Source organism: Equus quagga, chromosome 12, assembly GCF_021613505.1.
Source record: "Equus quagga isolate Etosha38 chromosome 12, UCLA_HA_Equagga_1.0, whole genome shotgun sequence".
Lineage (NCBI taxonomy): Eukaryota > Metazoa > Chordata > Mammalia > Perissodactyla > Equidae > Equus > Equus quagga.
In genome coordinates, this window is record NC_060278.1 from 82140339 (window position 1) to 82159718 (window position 19380).

Below are 19380 nucleotides of genomic sequence, written 5' to 3' on the forward strand. Positions count from 1 at the left end.
TTGGATTCCTATGTGGGTTTGTCTATAAGTAAAGCATTTGCCCATCACCTGGGCTGTGAGTATTTTGGTTTCTATGGCAGTGATTTTTCATTGCAAATTAATAGCTTGGAATTGGAATTATGCTTTAGCTTCCCGTGTAACTAACTCTACTATCAAAAATGAAAGGCACTGCTGATGTAGACTTCAAATTTTCCAGTTCTTGCATCAGTTATTTCTCCTTGTAAATTAATAATCGGGTACCTGGTTTTATATGTCAGTCTGAAAAGCTTTATTAATGTGAGTCCTCCCCCGAGAGATGGATTCCCTGTCAGAGTGCTGATAAAATCAGTACAAAATATACACTTGCAAGGCTGAGGGCCAAAAGAGGGAACGGACGTTGCCAAGTGAGGCCCCTGGAGACACAGCCTGCCAGCTGGTCACTTGGCAGCCACCTGACAACCTCAAGGCTATGGGCATCTTGGCCTGGAAAGTGATGCCCTGGAGAGGGGCAGAGGCAGACGGAGGCCAGGGAAAAGCTCTGCATCGAGGCTCTTATCCTTCATTGGTTTAGAGAATCAGAAAACTGCGCTGCAGCGTGGGCAGGGGGAGGCCCCATCTCCCCTCCTCAGAGCTGCGTGAGATGGTGGCTGCTGCCCCAGGACCGGGTTACTAACTGGGCATGTCATCTGGCTCCCTAGCTATATATAGGAAAACAAAATTCAAACAGCAGTCGAACAAGACGCAGGCAAGCTAAGCATCCTGTTTGTGGATGAAATCAGGGTCTCAATGACTAAAAACAACCAGTGAGGCTTGAGAAATAGTACGCAGAACAAGGAAAAAGGGACACCATTCTCTGAAATTTTTGGAAAGCATTTCCTCTAGGATACATAACTAAATTTTGAGAAATTGTTCAGCATTTGTAATAGGATACAAGAGATATGGCTTCTAGAGTAAAGGATAACACTTTACTTTTTTTGAGATTTAAAAAAGAATACAGGTGAAGTATGGAAGGATTACAAAGTAGCTAAAAGTTCATTAATAGAATTATATTATAATTGAGACAGAAGAAAATTGATTCAATGATATTGACATTAAACCTGGGAAATTTCAGACAATGCAAAGAGAGAGAAAACAAAGAACTAAAAACAATAAGGGAGGGGCTGGCCCCGTGGCCGAGTGGTTAAGTTCCTGTGCTCCGCTGCAGGCCGCCCAGTGTTTTGTTGGTTCGAATCCTGGGCGCGGACATGGCACTGCTCATCAAACCACTCTGAGGCAGCGTCCCACATGCTGCAACTAGAAGGACCCACAATGAAGAATATACAACTATGTACTGGGGGGCTTTGGGGAGAGAAAGGAAAAAATGAAAAAAAAAAATCTTAAAAAAAAAACTTAAAAAAATCTTAAAAACAATAAGGGAAGGTAAACACAGAGGACAGAGCACACTCCTTAGTTGGGAAAAAAGGATCTGACTGTGCAGCTGTTAAATGGTAAATAGTTTCTAGATAAGTTAATAAAATGACCCATAAATAGTTGCCTGGCAATTAAAACTGTAAAAGGAGAAAAATAATATTAGGAATAAAAAAGATTTAAACCCAACATATATAGAAAGTAATTACAAAAATTGTGGGACCACCACCTGCAACTTTCTGGTAATACATATGAAAATCTTAATGAAATGATCAAATTTTGGGAAAAATATGAAATATCAAAATGTCCCCAAGAAAAAGTTAAAACTTGAAGACACCAATAAACAAGGAATACATTAAAAAATTATTGAGGTGTTATATAAAAATGGATGATTCATCAGTGTGTCCTAAAAATAAGATCCCAGTGGTTTTAACACCATCAATTTTGTGAGTTTAGTTCTTCACAGACAAAGTAGAGAAATTGACAGGATACAGTTGGTTTCCAATCCTGGATGAATTGGAAAGGTCAACCGGACCTTGCGCTCAGGATTCTGGGGGAGCTGGACATAAATGGCGAGGCTGGGCAGGTGCCTGCAAAGGTCACCCAGATTCAGAAGCTGAGCAAGCCCTTCCACAGGTTTGCTGCCTCTGTACCACACACCTTAGCCATCAGCATCTTACAGGCGTAGAGTCTCTTGCCTTTCCCCTTTCCCAAGGCTCCTTCATACTTCTCCACAAATTCTTGGGCCTCCCTGGTTAGAAAAAAAAAAGGGCAGGAATTCAATTAACATTTAACCCAAAGAAATCTGAACTATGAGGATGTGTAGACGGCTGAAAGCCTTGAGTGTTTTTACTCCCCTAATTAGATTGGAAGTTCCATGAAGGCAGAGCATTTTGTCTGTTCTGTCCACTGAAGTTTCCTGAATGCCAAGAATAGTGCTTAGTACATGACAGGTGCCTGTAGGCAGAATTTTGGTCTCCATGACCTTCACCCCCTGGTGGTATATCCGTGAATGTCGAAAGAGTCTTCGTAGATGTAATTAAGATTACAGACTTTAAAATAGGGAGATTATCTTGGAATCTCTGGAAGGACCCAATGTAACCACATGAACTCTTAAAAAGAGAAGAAGAAGGCGGAAGAGTCAGAGAGAGATGTGGCAGAAGGGAAAGCCAGAGAAATTTGAAGGAGGAGAATTTTCGACCTTCTTTTGCTGGTCCTCTCTGGAAGACACCTCATGGAAAGCAAGACAAGGAAATGAATTCTGCCAAAAGCCAGTGAGCTGGAAAGAGGACTTCAAATCCCTGATGGGCACTGCAGCCTTGCTGATGCCTTGATTTTGGCCCCAGGAGACCCTAGGCAGAGAATCCAGCCACACCATGCTGGACTTCTGACCAACAGAACTGTGAGCTAGTAAATGAGTGCTGTTTTAAACTCTTAAGCTTGTGGGAATTTGCTATAGCAGCAATAGAAAGTGAACACAGCACTCAGTAGATATTTGTGGACTGCATGAATGTTGAGTGAGTGAATGAACATCCGGGGAAGTTTGGATGAGAAACACAGGAGTCAGTTTGTCGGTTAGACACTCTGGGAGGGTGTGCTGGAGCTGGTGAGGACTGGCTCCGGAAAACTGATTGTTAAACATTCAGGAACTTGGCCAACCAGTTGTTAAACCACTGATAGCTTGAAATTGGCCATAGTGGGAGTACTTAGCCCATGGAAATCAGCAAAAGACAAATCAGGCTCCCTCTATCCCACCCCCAACCCAGAGGGCCAGTTTATCAGCAACCACTGGATAAATCCACACAAGCAGATGAAGAATGAAGTCCGTCTCGGGCTGAGTGGAAGAAGGCATTGTGGAGCTGTGTGTCTGGCTGCTGTTGCTGCAGCCCCACTGCTTGTTACACAATGCCTACATCACCTCCAAGGCGCAAGTACGGGCACCTGACAGGAATCAAAGTCACATTCTCCCCTGGGGTTAATCCGAGGCTGGCATTACTAGGATGTCTCAATATCAATGAGGCTGAGGAGCCTCACTGAGCCCATGGTCAAAAGCTGTGCTGCATGTACTTCATAACGGATCAGCTCGCTGTTTCCCCTCTAGGCAGGCCATGTCCTGGCAGGGAGTTATCTGCGACTACCGACATCTCTGTGACACCAAAGAATATTTTCATGCAACTCATATTTTTGTCCTCGTCCTGAATCTTATGAGTGAGCAAAGACTCGTAAGCCCTTGGGGTTTTTGAGTTTAAGTGTGCCAAGTGTTAATATTTTGGGACTTCAGATGAGAGTTCTCAAAAGTAAAGGCCAGCTCTTGTGCCTGAGCCATTGAACCTGGCAGCAAATGCTTCTCTTCCTGATGTCCAGACCCCCAGAGAGCCCTCGGCAGAACAGAGGGCTCTGCCCAGTGTTGGGTGCAAGCTCTGAGGACCACTTGTTGTGAAGAGTCCATCTGGTTCAAGAATTTTGATGGACACAGTAAACTTTTTTGGATTCAGCGAAGGTACATAAATAATAACTAACATTTTTACAGCAAACGCCTTTAAACGTGTCACCTGTGATCCAGAATATCACGGTCTTCCCCACCAGCGACAGCATTTGGTATATGGAAACACTGGCTCCTGCCTTGCACTTCCCAACTGCTGCAAATCTTACTTCTGGAAGGTGCTTCAGTCCCCTCCTTGTTGGCAGTGTCCTTTCAGCTGGGAACTTCCCACAAACTTACCTCTCTTTTTCCCTCAAACCAGATGGTGTGGGGTAAATGAAGCGAAAAGGAAGAGAGGAAGAGTCCATTATTTTGAGGCAGCTTCTAGGGACCTGGGTCTCAAGGTCACTTTTGGCAGACCCCTCAGGCCCCTCCAACACTCAGCAGAGGAGGAAGTTACTGAAGAAAGGGCTTTTAGGAGGCAGCCACACCGCAGACAGCACTTCAGAACCCCCTCACATTTGCCTCCACGAAGACCCTCCCTGTAGATAAAGTGGCCCAAATCACAGTCTGGAAAACATGGTCAAGGTGGCCAGTGGTTACTGTTGGGAGTGAGAGAGGCACATTGTGCGGCTTTTTGTGCCAGAGAGAACCAGGCAGGACTCTGTGCCTCTCAGAGTGTTCACCTAAAAATGGGGATAGTATTATGAGAATTGAATGTGTGAATGCATGCACTGTGAGTCCAGCAATTTCATTTCGCGGGCAGTCACCCTTTACCCTTCTGAGGAAACTGCAGCTCCTGGAGTGGGAAGCTGATGAGATTCTTTGCTAGCCCAGGGGCTGATGGGAGGAAACTTCTGCTCCCCCAGGTGCCTGGACAGGGGGCTCGGTAACTTGGACTTCCAAATGGGAACACTCTAAAGTTGACCCAAGGTCTCTCTCAGATGATGTACCTCCCAAACTCCTCCCCTAGTGAAGGAGATCAGATTCAAAATTATACTTAATTTTGAGACGCAGAGGTAAAAATAGACACAGGACAGCCTGTGTTTGATGACAGAGGTTTGCTGTCCCATGCAGAATGTTGGGAGAGTGTATAAGCCAGGCTGAAATATTGAATACATCTGAATGTAAGTAGGGAACACAGGTGGCCAAAAGGAGGTGGCTAGAGGTTGGAGGTGGCCAGAGGTCAAAGGTGGTCTAGGTCATGCTGGTTTGGTGTCTCTCTTTGTCCCCAAGCAATTTGCATTTTTAGCTGTGGAGACAGGGATCAAACAGATGCTGAGCCCATTCTAAGTGGAAATTCAGATCAGCCAGGCAGAGGCATCTGCTCTAAAGACCTCACCGTATCAATCTGAGGACAGTTGAGGCTAGCCAAGAATGCCTGGCTTCCCACATGTGGTGGTTTTAAAATATGCCAGCAAATTATTTGACATTCCTCATTTTAAAATGTAGAACTTAATTCTCCTCTCCTTGAATGTGGGCTAGACTTAGTAACTTGCTGTCAATGAATAGAAGGTGGTAGAAGCAACAGTTTATGACTTCTGAGACTAGGACATAAAGGGTATTGTGACTTTCTCCTTGAATTCCTCCTCTGGGGAAAGCTAGCTGCCGTGTCATGAAGACACTCAAGCAGCCTATGGAGAGGCCCATATGGAGAGAAAAACTGAGGCCCCTTCTAACAACCAGAGCCAATTTGTCATCCATGTGAGTGAGCCACCTTGAAAGCGGATTCACCAGCCCCAGTCAGACCTTCTGCAGTCCTGGCCAATGCCTTGACTCAACCTTATGAGCCCAGCTAAGCTGCTTCCGAATTTCTGACCCATAGATGATAATGAATGTTTATTATTATTTTAAACTACTAAGTTTTAGGGTAATTTACTATACAGCACTGCATAACTAATACACAGTAGTACCCAAACCACTGACCTCTTCGGTGCATACACATTTAAGATTGTTATGTCTTCTTGGTGGATTGAGTTGTTTATCATGTAATGTTCCTCTCCATCCCTGGGAATTTTCTTTACCCTGAAGTTGACTTTAATATTTACACAGCCTCTCCTACTGCTGTATTTTGGCTAATGTTTGCACAGTATAATTTTTTGGCTGTCTTTTTACTCTCCACCTACATATATAATCATATTTAAAGTGAGTTTCTTATAGACTTCATGTACTTAAATCATTTTTAAAATCCATTCTGCCAATCTTTGTCTTTTAATTGGTGTATTTAGACCACTTACATTTAACGTAATTACTGATCTGCTAAGGTTTAAACCTACTATTTTATTTCTTGCTTTCTGTTTGCTCTCTCTGTTTTTCATTTCTGCTTTCCTTTTTCCTGCCTTCCTCTGGGTTACTTGAACATTTTTTAGGATTCCGTTTTGACTTATCTATGATGTTTTTGCATAAAATGACAGCAAACTTCTCTTTGTAAGCCTTTTTAGCAGTTGTTTTGGGTATATATATCAAAGTCAACTGGTGCTGATATTTTATCAAAGTGTAGAAACATTACTTCCCTTTATGTGCCTTTACCCGCTCCGTTTATAATTGCCTTAAATATTTCCTCTGCGTTCACTGAGAACCATATTAGATGGTGTTATAATTTTTCTTCAACTGTTAAACATAATTTTAAATACCCAAGAGGAGAAGGAAAATCCATATTTTCCAGCACTTTTGCTCTTACCATATTCTTCCTTCCTAACGTTCTAAGATTCCTTATTTTATCACTTCCTTTCAGTTTAGAAAACTTTATTTAGTCAGTCATTCTTTTAGGGTAGGTCTATTGGTAACAAATTTTTAAAGTTTTTCTTCATCTGAGAATGTCTTGATTTCTGCTTTATTTTTAAAGGATATTTTTGCTGGATATAAATTCTGGACTGGCAATTATTTTCATTTAGCACTTGAAAAATTGTTGTGGGGGCCGGCCCCATGCTGAGTGGTTAACTTCCCATGCTCCACTTCGGCAGCCCAGGGTTTCGCTGGTTCAGATCCTGGGCGCAGACATGGCACCACTTGTCAGGCTATGTTGAGGTTGTGTCCCACATGCCACAACTAGAAGGACCCACAACTAAAATATAGAACCATGTACTGGGGGGATTTGGGGAGAAAAAGCAGAAAAAAAAAAAGAAGATTGGCAACAGTTGTTAGCTCAAGTGCCAATCTTAAAAAAAAAAAATTGTTGTGCCACTTCCTTCTGTCCTCCATGGTTTCTGATGAGAAGTTTGCTGTCCTTCTAATTATTTTTCCCCTATAGGTAATGCATTGTTTCTCTGACTGCTTATTAGTATTCAGAAGTTTGACTATGGTGTATCTGGACATGGATTACTTTGGGTTTATCATGTTTGGAGTTTGTTTAGCTTCTTGAATCTGTACGTTTTGCCAAATTTGAGAAATTTTCAGTCCTTGTTTCTTTGAAGACTTTTTCAGCCCCATCCTCTTTTATCTCTTCTTCTAGGACTCCCTTTTTTCCTCTTTATATCCAAGGCACAGGATTTAGAGAAGACACTAATGTTAGATTATTTATTATAGTCCCACATGTCCCTGAGTCTCTGTTTACTTTTTTTGCCCAGACTATTTTCTCTCCATTGCTCAGATTGGGTAATTTCTCTTGTTCTATCTTCAACTTCACTGATTCTTTACTCTGTTATCTCCATTCTACTGTTGAGCTCATTCACTGAGTTTTTAAAAATTTTAGTTACTGTATTTTTTACTTGTAACATTTCCAGTTGTTCCTTTTTATATCTTCTATATCTCTTCTGAGACTTTCTATTTCTTCCTCTGTTTCACACATTCATAATTGCTCACTGAAGCATTTTTATGGTAGCTTCTTTAAAATCTTTGTCAGATAATTCTAATGTCTATATCATCTTGGTATTAGCATCTGTTGACTGTCTTTTATCATTTAGTTTGAGATCTTCCTGGTTCTTGGTATGAAGAGTGATTTTCGACTGAAGCCTGGACATTTGGGATATTATGTTATAAGACTGGATCTTAGTTAAATTTGTGCTCTAGCAGCCATCCTCTGACCCTGCTCCAGTAGGTGAAGGGGGATACTGCCTGGTTACTTCCAGCTGGAAACCTAGGTTCTTCACTTGGTCTTCTTCGACACTGGGGCCAGGTAGGAGCTTCTTGTTACTGCTGAGCAGGGATGGGAGCTCAGGCACCCCACCAGACTTCTGCTCATATCATCCTGGGGAGGGATGCCTTGTTACTGCCAGGTGATGGTGAAAGTCCAGACTCCCCATGTGGCCTCCACGGACACCATGAGGATAGGGAGGGATCATTACTTCCCTGTGGGGATGAAAGTCTCTGCTCCCCACTTGGCCTTCTCTGACACCTGGTGGGGGATTTGGGGGCACCATGTTGTAACCTGGCATGGGAGGAAATCTAGGCTTTCCCACTTGGCTTTTGCTGCCAGGGATGGAGGTGGAGGTGTTCTTTTCTTTGTGGGGTTTGGTTGAAATAGCATTGTTATCGTCTAAGAGTTTTCTGTTTTGCCAGGATGTCTCTTTCCAGGTCCTTTGGCAAGAGAGAGCAGACTTTTCTCGATGCGTTTTTTATCTGTGTCTGTCAATGTTTCTGGAAGGGCAGCTTCTCCAGTATCCAGTTTGGGATTTTTAAGGCTAAAAAGACACCCTGGAACTCAACGTCCTGTCATTTCTTTGGTCCTGAGGTCCTTAGGTAGTCTGCTTTCTTCTCTCCACCTTTCTGAGCCTTCTTATGTTTGCTTTACATGTAACATCCAGGGTTGTATTTGTACTTAGGGGGAAGAATAGGGAGAAGTATGTCTACTCCACCTTCCTGGAAGTGGAATTCTTCATATCTCTCTGAAGAAAGCAATCAGTTTGGTAATTTTCTAAGACATCAGCCTTCTGACAAAGCTGAGAGATATACCCAATTAATTCTATGATTAAAGCAAACATCCCTGACTCATGGGTGCTGGAAGCTCTTTTGCCAACATCACAGCCTACCTTGTGTCATTATTAATGCTGTCCATTAATAAATGTCTTCTCTGATGCATCTTTGTTCCCCATCCTCATGTCTCAGGGCTCAACACAGTATCTGGCACAAAAGTTGTTCAAGCTTGAATAATAACAATAACTACCATTTATTAATTGCATATTATGTGCTGGCCACTTAATATAAATATTTTGAATTTGTCAGAACAACTCTGTGAGGTAGATATTATTATTCCTATTCTACAAATGAGGCATATGAGGCTCAGAGAGGTTAAGGGAAGCAAACCAGCCTGAGAAGGATTGAATGGCCATCCAAAGCCACTCGGATGTGAGGTGTGAACACAGGCTTGCCCCATTCACTGCTGTTGCTCTTTGTGCCTTGCCTTCCTTCTTAGTTTGTCTACAACAACTATGCCCAGGTCTGCCAGCTGCCTGACTGGGCCAGAGACTGGGGTCCCCAAAGCATTACTTCTGAAGAAAGAGGGTGTAGTCTGGGGATGCAGTTGAAGACTATTGCCAGAAGAGGAAATCATACGGGAGCCTAAGGGGTGCATTTTAGAATTCTAGTAAATGTAGGGAGGTGATCACATTAAGAGTGTAAGTTCTGGAGCCAGAAATTCCTGAGTTCAAATGCAGGTGATGCCACTTAACTCACTTTGTGACTTTGGGCAAATTACTCAATTGCTCTGTGCCTCAGTTTGTTGATGAGTAAAATGGGAACAATAATAACAGTACCTATATCACAGGGTGGCTATGAGGATTAAATGAATTACACATACAGCACTCAGAATAGTGCCTGGCACATACGGAACGCTCAGTAAATGTTGTCTATATATAAAAAAGAAAGAATACTAAAAGATGAATATGGCACAGCTCTGCAAACAAGAGCATCCAGTCAAGTGAGGGGACAGTGCCTCAGGGATCAGAGGGGCAGTAAATAACTCAGCCTGAATGCAGGGAGGGCAATGGGGACTTCCCTGCAGAGCGGACACTGGGCTCGAGTCTTACAGGGTGTGTAGGAATTAGCCAAGTTGGCTAGCAGAAAGCAGAGATCTTCTAGGCAGAGGCACTGGCTGGAGTGGAGACCCAGAGGCTGGAGAGCCTTAGACTTGAGTGTGGCATGAGGCGCCTAGAGAGCGAAGAGGAAGGAGAGAGGTCTGGAGGGAGGAGACCACTGTTTTCCCGGGAGACCTGCCCCAGTGAGAGAGACATGAGTCTTTTCAGCTTCTCAGGCCTTAGCCACTTCCCACTCGTACCAAGACCAGGAGCTCTGCCCCTCAGGCTGGAGGGGATGTCAGACTTCTCCTCTGGGCAGCGGAACAGCAGCCAAGGATTTTGTGGTCCCTGAGACTTCCCGCCAGCTGGAGATCTCATTTCCACAAGCATCAACGTTGCTCTTTTTCCACCGTTAATAAAAGATGTGTTCAGGCGACACCTGAGTGAGGGTGAGGTTCTCTTAGAGTGACAGATGGAAGGAGGAAGAGCCTGTCCCTGAGGGAGCAGAGAGAAGAGACTCAGAAAAAAGGAGCTTGGAAGGAAGATAGCCACTGCCTGAAGCTATATCTACCGCCTAGACTGTAGCCACCGCCACATGTGACGATTTAAATCTAAATAAATTAGAACGAAAAATTCAGTTTCTCAGTCACACCAACTACTTCTCAAGAACTCACTAGCTACGTATGCCCAGTGGCTATTGCATTAGATAGTGCAGATTTAGAACATTTCCATCATCCCAGAAAGTTGTTGGTCATCGTTGGCCTGGAGGGACCACAGGGAGGCATTTCTTCCTGCCCTGCATGGGAGACAATGTAATAATTTGCAGGGATGTGGAGTAAGCTCTATTATCAGAACCTCGTCAAGGTCTGCACTGTGTTTGTGCAGCCAGCGTTCCCGCTATGCTTCTTGGGTGCAAACAGTGAGGCTGAACATGTATGTCATGGGCTGCCAAATTGTTCTACGTAATAAAGGGGGAGGCTTTGATTTGAGTAATGAGGAAACTCAGGTGTGAGAGGAGCCAGAGAAAATGACTTTATAGAGAGGGAAAGGGAACGGGAGTGACCCCCAGCCTTGTGGCAGAAAAACCCAGGAGGGGGCCGGCCTGTGGCCGAGTGGTTAAGTTCGTGCATTCTGCTGCAGTGGCCCAGGGTTTTACCAGTTCGGATCCTGGGCGCGGACATGGCATCGCTCATCAGGCCATGCTGAGGTGGCATCCCACGTAGCAGAACCAGAGGGACCTACAACTAGAATATGCAATATGCAACTATGTATTGGGGGGCTTTAGGGAGAAGAAGAAGAAAAAGATTGGCATCAGTTGGTAGCTCCATTGCCAATCTTCAAGAAAAAAAGAGAAAAACCCAGGAGGACTTGGGGGGAAATGGTAAGGTTGGATGAGAATTTTTTCATAGAAAACCAGAAGTTAAGCAATGTGACTCCTGCCTTAATCTCAAAACTGCAGCAGAGACTTAAGAATCGTAAAATGCTTGTTGTGCCAGCCTTTCATACGGAAACCAGAGAAGCAGCTGAGTGGAAAATAGGAGTGAAGGGCGTGGGTATGAAGCCAGAACAACCCTCACAGAGCATCATTGCAAACTTGACACATGTTAGGCATTTGGGACAGGAGAGTAGCTGAGACAGACTGTGTCTTCCTGCTCTCCATGCTCCAAGTGGGAGAGACTCTGTTGCTGAAAGAACACAAGAGAGGTCTGCACCTGTTGAAAGGCATGTCTGTGTTGGGTTGTAAGGGAGGCACAGAAGCCACCAGATGAGATGGGGGCACGGGACAGAAGGGCCGTCAGGCAGTGGAAGGGTTGGGCGTAGGTGGCAGCGCCATGATCCTCCGTCTCTCCTGCTGGACCCTGCTGGGTGCTGGCCCACAGCAGCCCCCCAGGCACTGTGCTTTTGCTGGGGACAGAGGGGGACCAAAGCAGAGTGGGAGGGTGAATGTCTTGGGGCGGAGAGGAAGAAGGGACTCCCACACCCATCAGAAGGAGCGGAGCCTTTTGGACGTCAGGAGGCCCTGACCGGCCACCACCTGCTCACCTGAGCTCGGTCAGCTTCTTTGCCATGGGCCAGGGCTTGTTCCTCATGGTGGCAATGAGCTTCTTCTTGTCTTCCACCTGCTCCAGGATCTGGGCCAGCTCCTCCTCAGACAAAGACTCCCCAACAGAGGTGCTGGAGGCCAAGGAGGACGATCTGGAGGCAGGGCCAGAGTGGAGTAGAGGAGAGTGAAAGGGAAGCGACTGTCCTCAGGTACTCTGTGGAATGCAGAAGAGCCCATGGGCAAGACAGGTGGGCTGTGCTCCCCGATGCCCACAGCTCCAACTACCTCTCACAGGCCTGCCCTTGCTCATTAGCCCTCAGCGACTCCCACCACCTGTCAGAAAAGGCCACAACTCTGTCCTGTGGCCTAAGGCACCGGGAGGACTGCCTCCCCAAATTTAATTTCCCTGAGTCCTCCCCATACACCACACTCTAGTGCATTGCTGCCCAACAGAAATATAATGCAAGCCGCTTATTGTAACTTTAAATTTTCTACAAGCCACGTTAAAATGGTAAAAGCAAATGAGCAGAATTAATTTTAATAATGCATTTCATTTAATCCAATATTAAAAAAATTATAATTTCAACATGTAATCAACATAAAAATTATTGATGAGACATTTTACATTCTTTTTGTACTGTCTTCAAAATTCAGTGTTCGTCCTACACTCATTGTGCATGTCAATTCAGACACTAAATTTTCCTAACACATTTGATCTGTATTTGGATTTCAAACAATTTATAGTTGAAAAAGTAGATTTACATACCCAAATTGTTATAGATATACTTAAAAGTTTCCCAATAAAAGAATCAAGTAGCAGAATATCATTTTCCTTTGACATTCGCATCTGCACTGATAAAATTAGTCTTTTTTTTTTTTTTTAGAAGAAATGCTTTGGCTTCAAAGTTAAGTCAATTTCAAAACTACATCTATCTGTGCAAGTTAAGTAAATTCACTAACTCTTGTGTCAACTCAGTAGTATTCACATTGAATTGAAATTAAATTGAATCAGAAATTCAGTTCCTCACCCACACCAGCCACGTTTCAAGTGCCCAACATTTGGCTAGCGGCTATGGTACTGGACAGTGCAGCTCTAGAGAACTTCCGGCTGGAAACCCTGCCGTGTGATGACCCTCACCACCTCACAGACAAAACTTTGTGCTCAGTGGCCACAAAATTCAAGTTCTTGTGTGCACTTCTCACAGCCTCCTTCATTCATCAAAATAGTGACTCTCAGCTGAGCAAGACAGCGGCTGACAGGGGAGTGGGGATGGGGGGTGGGAGGTGAGGGAGGGGCTGGAGAAGGGTTCTTCCTGGGCTGCCTTCTTAGCCAGCTTCATAAATGGAAACAACAGGATGTGGGCTTGGGTTACTGCAGATTTTAGAGAGCAGTTTGCAGCAGCCTCCGTGAGTTTTAGCTTTGGTGAACTCCTGAAGAGCAAGGAGATTCATAGGAGAATGGAGTGGAGAGGAGGGGCCCCAGCCCTTGAACGCTGGCAAGCCTGGAGCAGGGAGATTTTTCGCCACATCTCATGTGCACCCCATGACATCTGCCTTTGGGTCTCTGCCTAGGCTGTTCCCTCAGTCTGGGGGTGCATTCAGTCATTGCTTGTTCAAATTCCACCTATGCTTCAAAGCCTTATTGACATGCTTCCCTTCTCCATGGAGGAACTCTGAGGCCCCAGTGCCCCACAATACAGTGCTTCATCAGATCCTTTTCACATACATTCTGCTTTCTGTCCTGTCTTATGATGACTGATCGCCATGCTTATTCCCCCGCTAGACTGTCAGCATCTGGGGGGACAGGACTGAGTCTTTTCATCTCTCTATGTCCTGCCAAGGCATTCAGCTGAAAATGGCATGAATGAGTGCTTGTCTGTACTCCTCACTTTGCACCTTCCATCCAGACACCTGTGGTCCGTTTAGGATGCTGCAGCCTCCCTCTAAAGTTCAGGACACTCCAGGGCCCATTAGCAATGCAGTCAAGTTCTCTTTAAGTTGTTAAAGGCACCGTGCATCTTTTACCCCTTTAGCTTACGTCCAGGGACAACCAGACAGTGGACAAGAGACCTAATCAAGCCAGAGATGGCTGGCACAGGTGACAGAAGAAATCAGTGGCCCCTTTTGAGGGCCTCAGTTCCCTCTCTGTAAAGGTGGAGAAGTAAAATTGTGGGCAAAGAAGGTTTGTTAGAACCCGGTGGGAGGTAGCAGCAGCTTTTCGCCATCATCCCAATACCTCCAACTGTTTCAAAAGCCTCCCCAGCCTTTATCAACTGGGATTCTTAAACGTTCAGGGAAGAGAGTGAAGCAAAAAAGGGAGGCAAAGAGAGGGAGATGTCCCATCAAAATTGGTGGCAAAACATGGAACTAAAATCCTGACTTGCTGATTCCATAAGCCAGCTCTGTCCACTGCCCCACGCGTGATAGTGCTAATGGAACAAAGGAAATAAGACAAAGAAATCAAAGCCCCAGATTCTAGAATTTCAGAGCTGGCGGCACCCTGGAAGGCCTTCTAGATCAATGCCCCATTTCACAGATGACGACCCAGGTCCAGATTAGAAAAATGGTGTGCCTGAGCCCTACAGTGATTCCTGCGTCCAATTTTGCTCATTTCTCTCAGCTCCTCTTCAAGAGCTGTGGTGAATCACCAGCTGAAATTCAGGAGACTTGGGATCTTGTCTCGCCTGTTGCGATGTCACCTCCCCACTCAGAGCTTCCACTTGCACCATCTGACACGAGGTGCTGAGCCGAGCATGCCTAGCGGCCACTCCACCCATGATGGACTTGATCCTCCTCCCAGTTTGGCCCCCAACTCCCCCGCAGAGAGCCAGGCAGTGGCAAAGGCAGGGGCAAAGGGAAGAGGAGGAGAGAGCAGGGCAGCCTATTCGCATGGGAGGGGACATCTGCCCCTCATCAGGGGAGGGAGAAGGGCCAGCAGGAGAGGGAAAGCAAGGATTGAAAACGCGCCTGAGTCAGAGTCACAGCACACCTGTGTTTCTTCAGCGGCTTCCACATCTCCTCCTTCCTCGGCATCTCCTTTTCCTTCTTTGGGGGTGCCCTCTGCTCCTTGAAGGAAGCCCTCCCATCCCTCTTCCTCCTCCCCTCGGAGGTCCTCTCTGCCGTGCTTCGCTCAGGTTTCCTCAGCTCCTCTCGGGGTCTCCTGCGCTCGGCCTGCTTACTCCGTGGGGACCCCGGCCTTGGGCTTCCACCAGCCCGCTCCTTCCTGCCAGGAGGTGCTCCACGCTTGCCTGGCGCACCCTGGGCTTTGGGAGCCTGCTTCCTCGAGGGTCTCCTCCCAGACCTGTCACCTGCAGGAGAAAGAAATGGACAGTTCTGGCCTCACTGCCTGGACCCCAGGAAAGTGCCCCCAGCTGTGAGAAATCCGATGCCCAAGATGCCTCCTGGAGCTTCTTGGTTCCAAAGGCCACCTCTTTTGGAGCCTCTGGTCTGGGATGAGAATTAATGTCTCCCTCCTCTGATGGGCTGGCACTCCCACACTCTGCGGAGTAGAGATCTAGGCACGTGCCTTTCCTCCTTTCACATGTTCAGTTTCTTGGGGTCAGAACTGAGTCATCTCCTGATCCCCAGGGCCAAGGCCAAGCATGGGCCTCTTTTTGGTAAGGCTGGACCACTGAGACAGGAAGGGCCCGGCTGGCTCCACTCTCCAGGGGCTGCCCCTCATGTGCCCCTGCCTGGCATGAGGGAAGACATGGAGGGTGAGAGCAGCTGAACCAGTGCAGGTTGTGTTTCTCAACACTGCCTGAATGTTTTTTTTAAACCATGACTTTATAGCGTTGGCAAGTGGCCTGGTTGAGAAGAATCTACTCTACAGTATGAACTTTCCAAACAGTTTGCCCAACAGCTGGTTTAAGCACAACTATCCATATAGGCATTTACAAATTAAATTCAGGAAAAATTATAATGAGATTCTGGTGTTAATAACCAACCTCTCCACCACTCACTAGCTGGGTATCTTTGAGAAAGTCGTTTAATCACTTTGAGTCTCAGCTCATCTCTAACATTTACCTCTTTGACCACAGATAAACTACTTAACTTTTCTGCAGCTCAGTTTCCTCATCTATAAAATGGCTCTAGTAGCCCCTACTCCCTATATGGCTACATGGTTGGGAGGGTTAATTAAAAAGAGTACAGGATCTGGCCCATGGGAGGTACCCAACAAAGGCCTTTTCCCCTCCCGTCTCCAGCCTGCCTTGCCACTTTTGCGCTCTGAGGCCCTGTGTCTGAGTGGGCATTGCCTGGAACCTGATCTGGCTCTAGAACACTTGTTCTCACCGTCGCAAGTCCATATCCTCGCTCCCCCGCCCTGCGGCGGCCAGGCTTTTTTGCCATGACCAGGCAGAGCTCCCCAAGAGCATTGTGAGAACCCAAACTCTGGGCAGAGCAGGGTGGAGTTGGGCTCCCACCATTCCCAGCAGCATTCCAGTCAGTGACGACGTCCAGGCCACAGAGTCCCAGGTTCTCACATTTTCGCCTCTATCCTATTCCTTATCCGGCCTCCTCCCAAGGTTGTGCATATGATGTAGCGGCCACAGGGAGCTTTCCTCTCTGCTTCCCTGACCCTTGAGCTTCAATTCTGAGGAGCAAGCTGCCCTGTGAAACAGTAACCAAAACCGGTTGATGGCTGGTGTGGAGGAATTTGGGCAGACCGAGCAGGGGATTCAGAGTCTGGATGTCTGGGCCTGAAGCCTCGTTCTGCTGGTTATTACCTGGGTAACTCTGGGCAGGTTGCTTGTTCTCTCTGAGTCAGCTTCCTCTTGGGTACTCAGTATGTGCTGTTGGCGGTCCCAGATCCCCATTACCTGGCCACTGCATCATCCCATAGCTGCTGTGCATGCTGGCTCTAACAGCTCACAGCTTCTCCCTTCTCTAGGGAGCCCTTGGTTGATGGGAACCATCTTCTTGGGAACTTCCTAGTTTACATCCCTCTCCTCTCCTTGAATCAACCCACAGCCAATTACCAACTGGTACAAAAGTCCACTCCTCCTGACTCAAGGCAGAGCAAGTGTATGGTTCATTCACGCTCCAGAGCTCCCTGTGGGATCAGGCCGTGGCTAGACTCCTGCTGAATACACACGCTTGCTCAGCCCCTTCCCTTTCCCTGTCCTGTTTTCCTCCTTCCTTGTCTCCTAGAACCACCCTTGATAAGTCACATGCACAGAATCCCCATCTCAGGCTCTGCTTCCAGGGAACCCAATCTATCTATAGGCACCTTTCTCAAAGCGTTGGTAGGGAATCCAACTGAGATAAGATCTGTGCAAGTCTGATGTAAGCTGGAGCATGTCGGATTTAGTGAGTGGAATTTGCTTTGAGGTTCAGAGAGAAACTACCCAAAGTTCTCTTCTTGTATCTCAAACTAGGATATTGGTAGCATATTCAAATGGCCAAGGTGCTTACCTGCTTGGCTAACTGAGTTGGCCCCAAACTCAAAGGATATACACATGTCTGTTTATTCAGTAACTCATTCACCCGTACAAAAACATTTATTGATCATCTGCTAGACATTGTTCAGGTACAGGACTACAGCAATAAATGAGACTGATGAGATTCTTTCCCTCATCAAATTTGGAGTTAGTGGAAGAGAGAGAGTGTGATTAGTCTATGGTCCAAGAAGCATGGGGTGGACTTTACCCAGACTTGAGGAAGGCATTCTAAAGGAAGAAACTTCCAAGCTGAGACCTGAAAATGGAGTGTGGGGATGTGCAGTGAGTGGGTATCAGGCAGGGTGAGGTAGCAAGTGGATGTGGGGTGGAGGTTAGGCAATTAGCGGGTAGGTAATGAGTGGGTGTGGAGCAGGGGTAGATACCAAGTGGGTGTGGGGAAGGGGGCTTTTAGGACACGGGACTTACCATTTTAAAACTAGGACTGTCCCAGGCTAGCACAGAGCCTGGAAGTCATCACCCCCATCCTGACAACAAGGAAGGAGCTGAAAAAAACCCCAAAAACCCACTCATCTTAGATCCATTAGAGAACTGAGTTCATAGGGCAAGCTACTGTCCCAAAAAATGGAGGGCAAGGCAGAGAATCATAGCTTACCTGGAGCAGAAGCCCTTCCTGGGAGCCAGGACTGGTAGTGTTTTAAGGGATACTCAGGACTTATTTTAACCAGGTAGGTAAGACACTCAGACATGGAAATGACTGCCATGAAGGAAGAGGTTTATTGTACTCACAGATCCCTAGAAACTGGAGGCATATCACATCACGCCATGTAGAGACACATGGGGAAGCACTAGGTTCCGTCAGGAGGCAGAAGGAGAGAGGGAAAATGTGGGAAAGAGCCTTTATTGTGGTTTCTGAGGGAAGGAACAGGTGAAGCAGGTTAAGGAGGGTTAGGGTTGACTAGTATGAATAATTTCAGTGGCTCTGGGGCATGCGGGCTGTCCTTAGCTGTCTGGGACCTGGCCCTGGGGTGATCAGGGCTGGTGGGATAGAAGCCCAGAGTGTGAGACCCTGATAAAGGAGGTGGTTGGGGTATGAGCTCTAGGTTGGTTGGTTTGCATCTGAAAGGCACACTTGCAGGTGAGTTGTTTGCTACCTCTAGGAGTCAGCTAAAGCTAGGAGGGGTAGTCCCTTTAAGGCCAGCAGAGCCCCAAGATGCCAAAGCATCAGAATATAGAAAATAAAAGGCATGGTTAATACAGGTAGGAACACAAACTGTAACCAAGCAATTGCTGGAGGCTCAGTGTGGACTAGCATAAGAGTTAAAACCTACGGAGGCCCAGTTTAGGGGGACCCTACACTTTCATGAGTTTTACCTTCAGGAGCCCTTCCAGGTTCTGACTGTGAAGATTAGAGGAAAATCCCCGGTGCTTCCAGCAGGAGCAGATGACAGTAACCATTCTGAGATATGGAAAGTAACCCAGAGCGTCCTGTTCTCCTTAACAAAGGCCTGTCCTCAGGGAAACTATTTTACCAAAGTGAGCCTAACTGACTGGAGTTCACCAGCCTAACCAACCTGGAGGAAGAGGAACACCCGACTCCAGCCACCACTAGCCTTCCTATCTCTCCTAAGGGGGGAAAAACACTAAAAAGCACTTGTAAATGTCATAGTCTAGAGGCACAGGATCACTGAAAGACTGAAACTTAATCACAGGATTATAGAACACTTCCTCTGCCCCCATATTTAACCACCACATCAATAGGGCTGCTGTGTAGTAAAAGGAGATGACAACTAAAAGAACTGCAAGGCTCAGGCTCTAAAAAAAAGAGTTTCTAAGAAAACTGAAAAACAGCAGCGGACACAAGAACAAGGACACTAAAGCAAATTGAATCCTCTGACACCTATAGCTCTAGCAAATAGTAAACAGAGCCTAACTTCTAGCCAGATAAACAAAACCTCACACTAAAGGCCATTTTACCCCAGTTCCTTTTATCCAGCACATCATGTTGGGTTTCAACAAAAAATTACAAGGCATACTAAAAGGCGAAAACCACAGTTTGAAGAACAAGTATCAGAACCAGACTCTGATACAGCAGAGTCATATGGAATTACCATATCAAAAATTTAAAGCAACAGGGGCTGACCCTGTGGCCAAGTGGTTAAGTTCGTGCGCTCTGCT

General features: G+C 46.1%; 1 protein-coding gene across 1 annotated transcript in view; it reads right to left on the reverse strand.

Annotated features, from left to right (window-relative positions):
- Positions 1 to 16657, reverse strand: part of TMC2 (transmembrane channel like 2) — a 56078-nt gene extending 39421 nt beyond the window's left edge. Inside the window, exons 1-4 of the mRNA XM_046678032.1 lie at positions 16624 to 16657; positions 14793 to 15111; positions 11803 to 11955; positions 2047 to 2137 (exon numbers count right to left, since the gene is read on the reverse strand). Coding sequence (XP_046533988.1) covers positions 2047 to 2137; positions 11803 to 11955; positions 14793 to 15111; positions 16624 to 16657 — 597 coding nt within the window. The remainder of the gene's footprint in view (positions 1 to 2046; positions 2138 to 11802; positions 11956 to 14792; positions 15112 to 16623) is intronic.
- Between the last annotated feature and the right edge of the window lie 2723 nt (positions 16658 to 19380).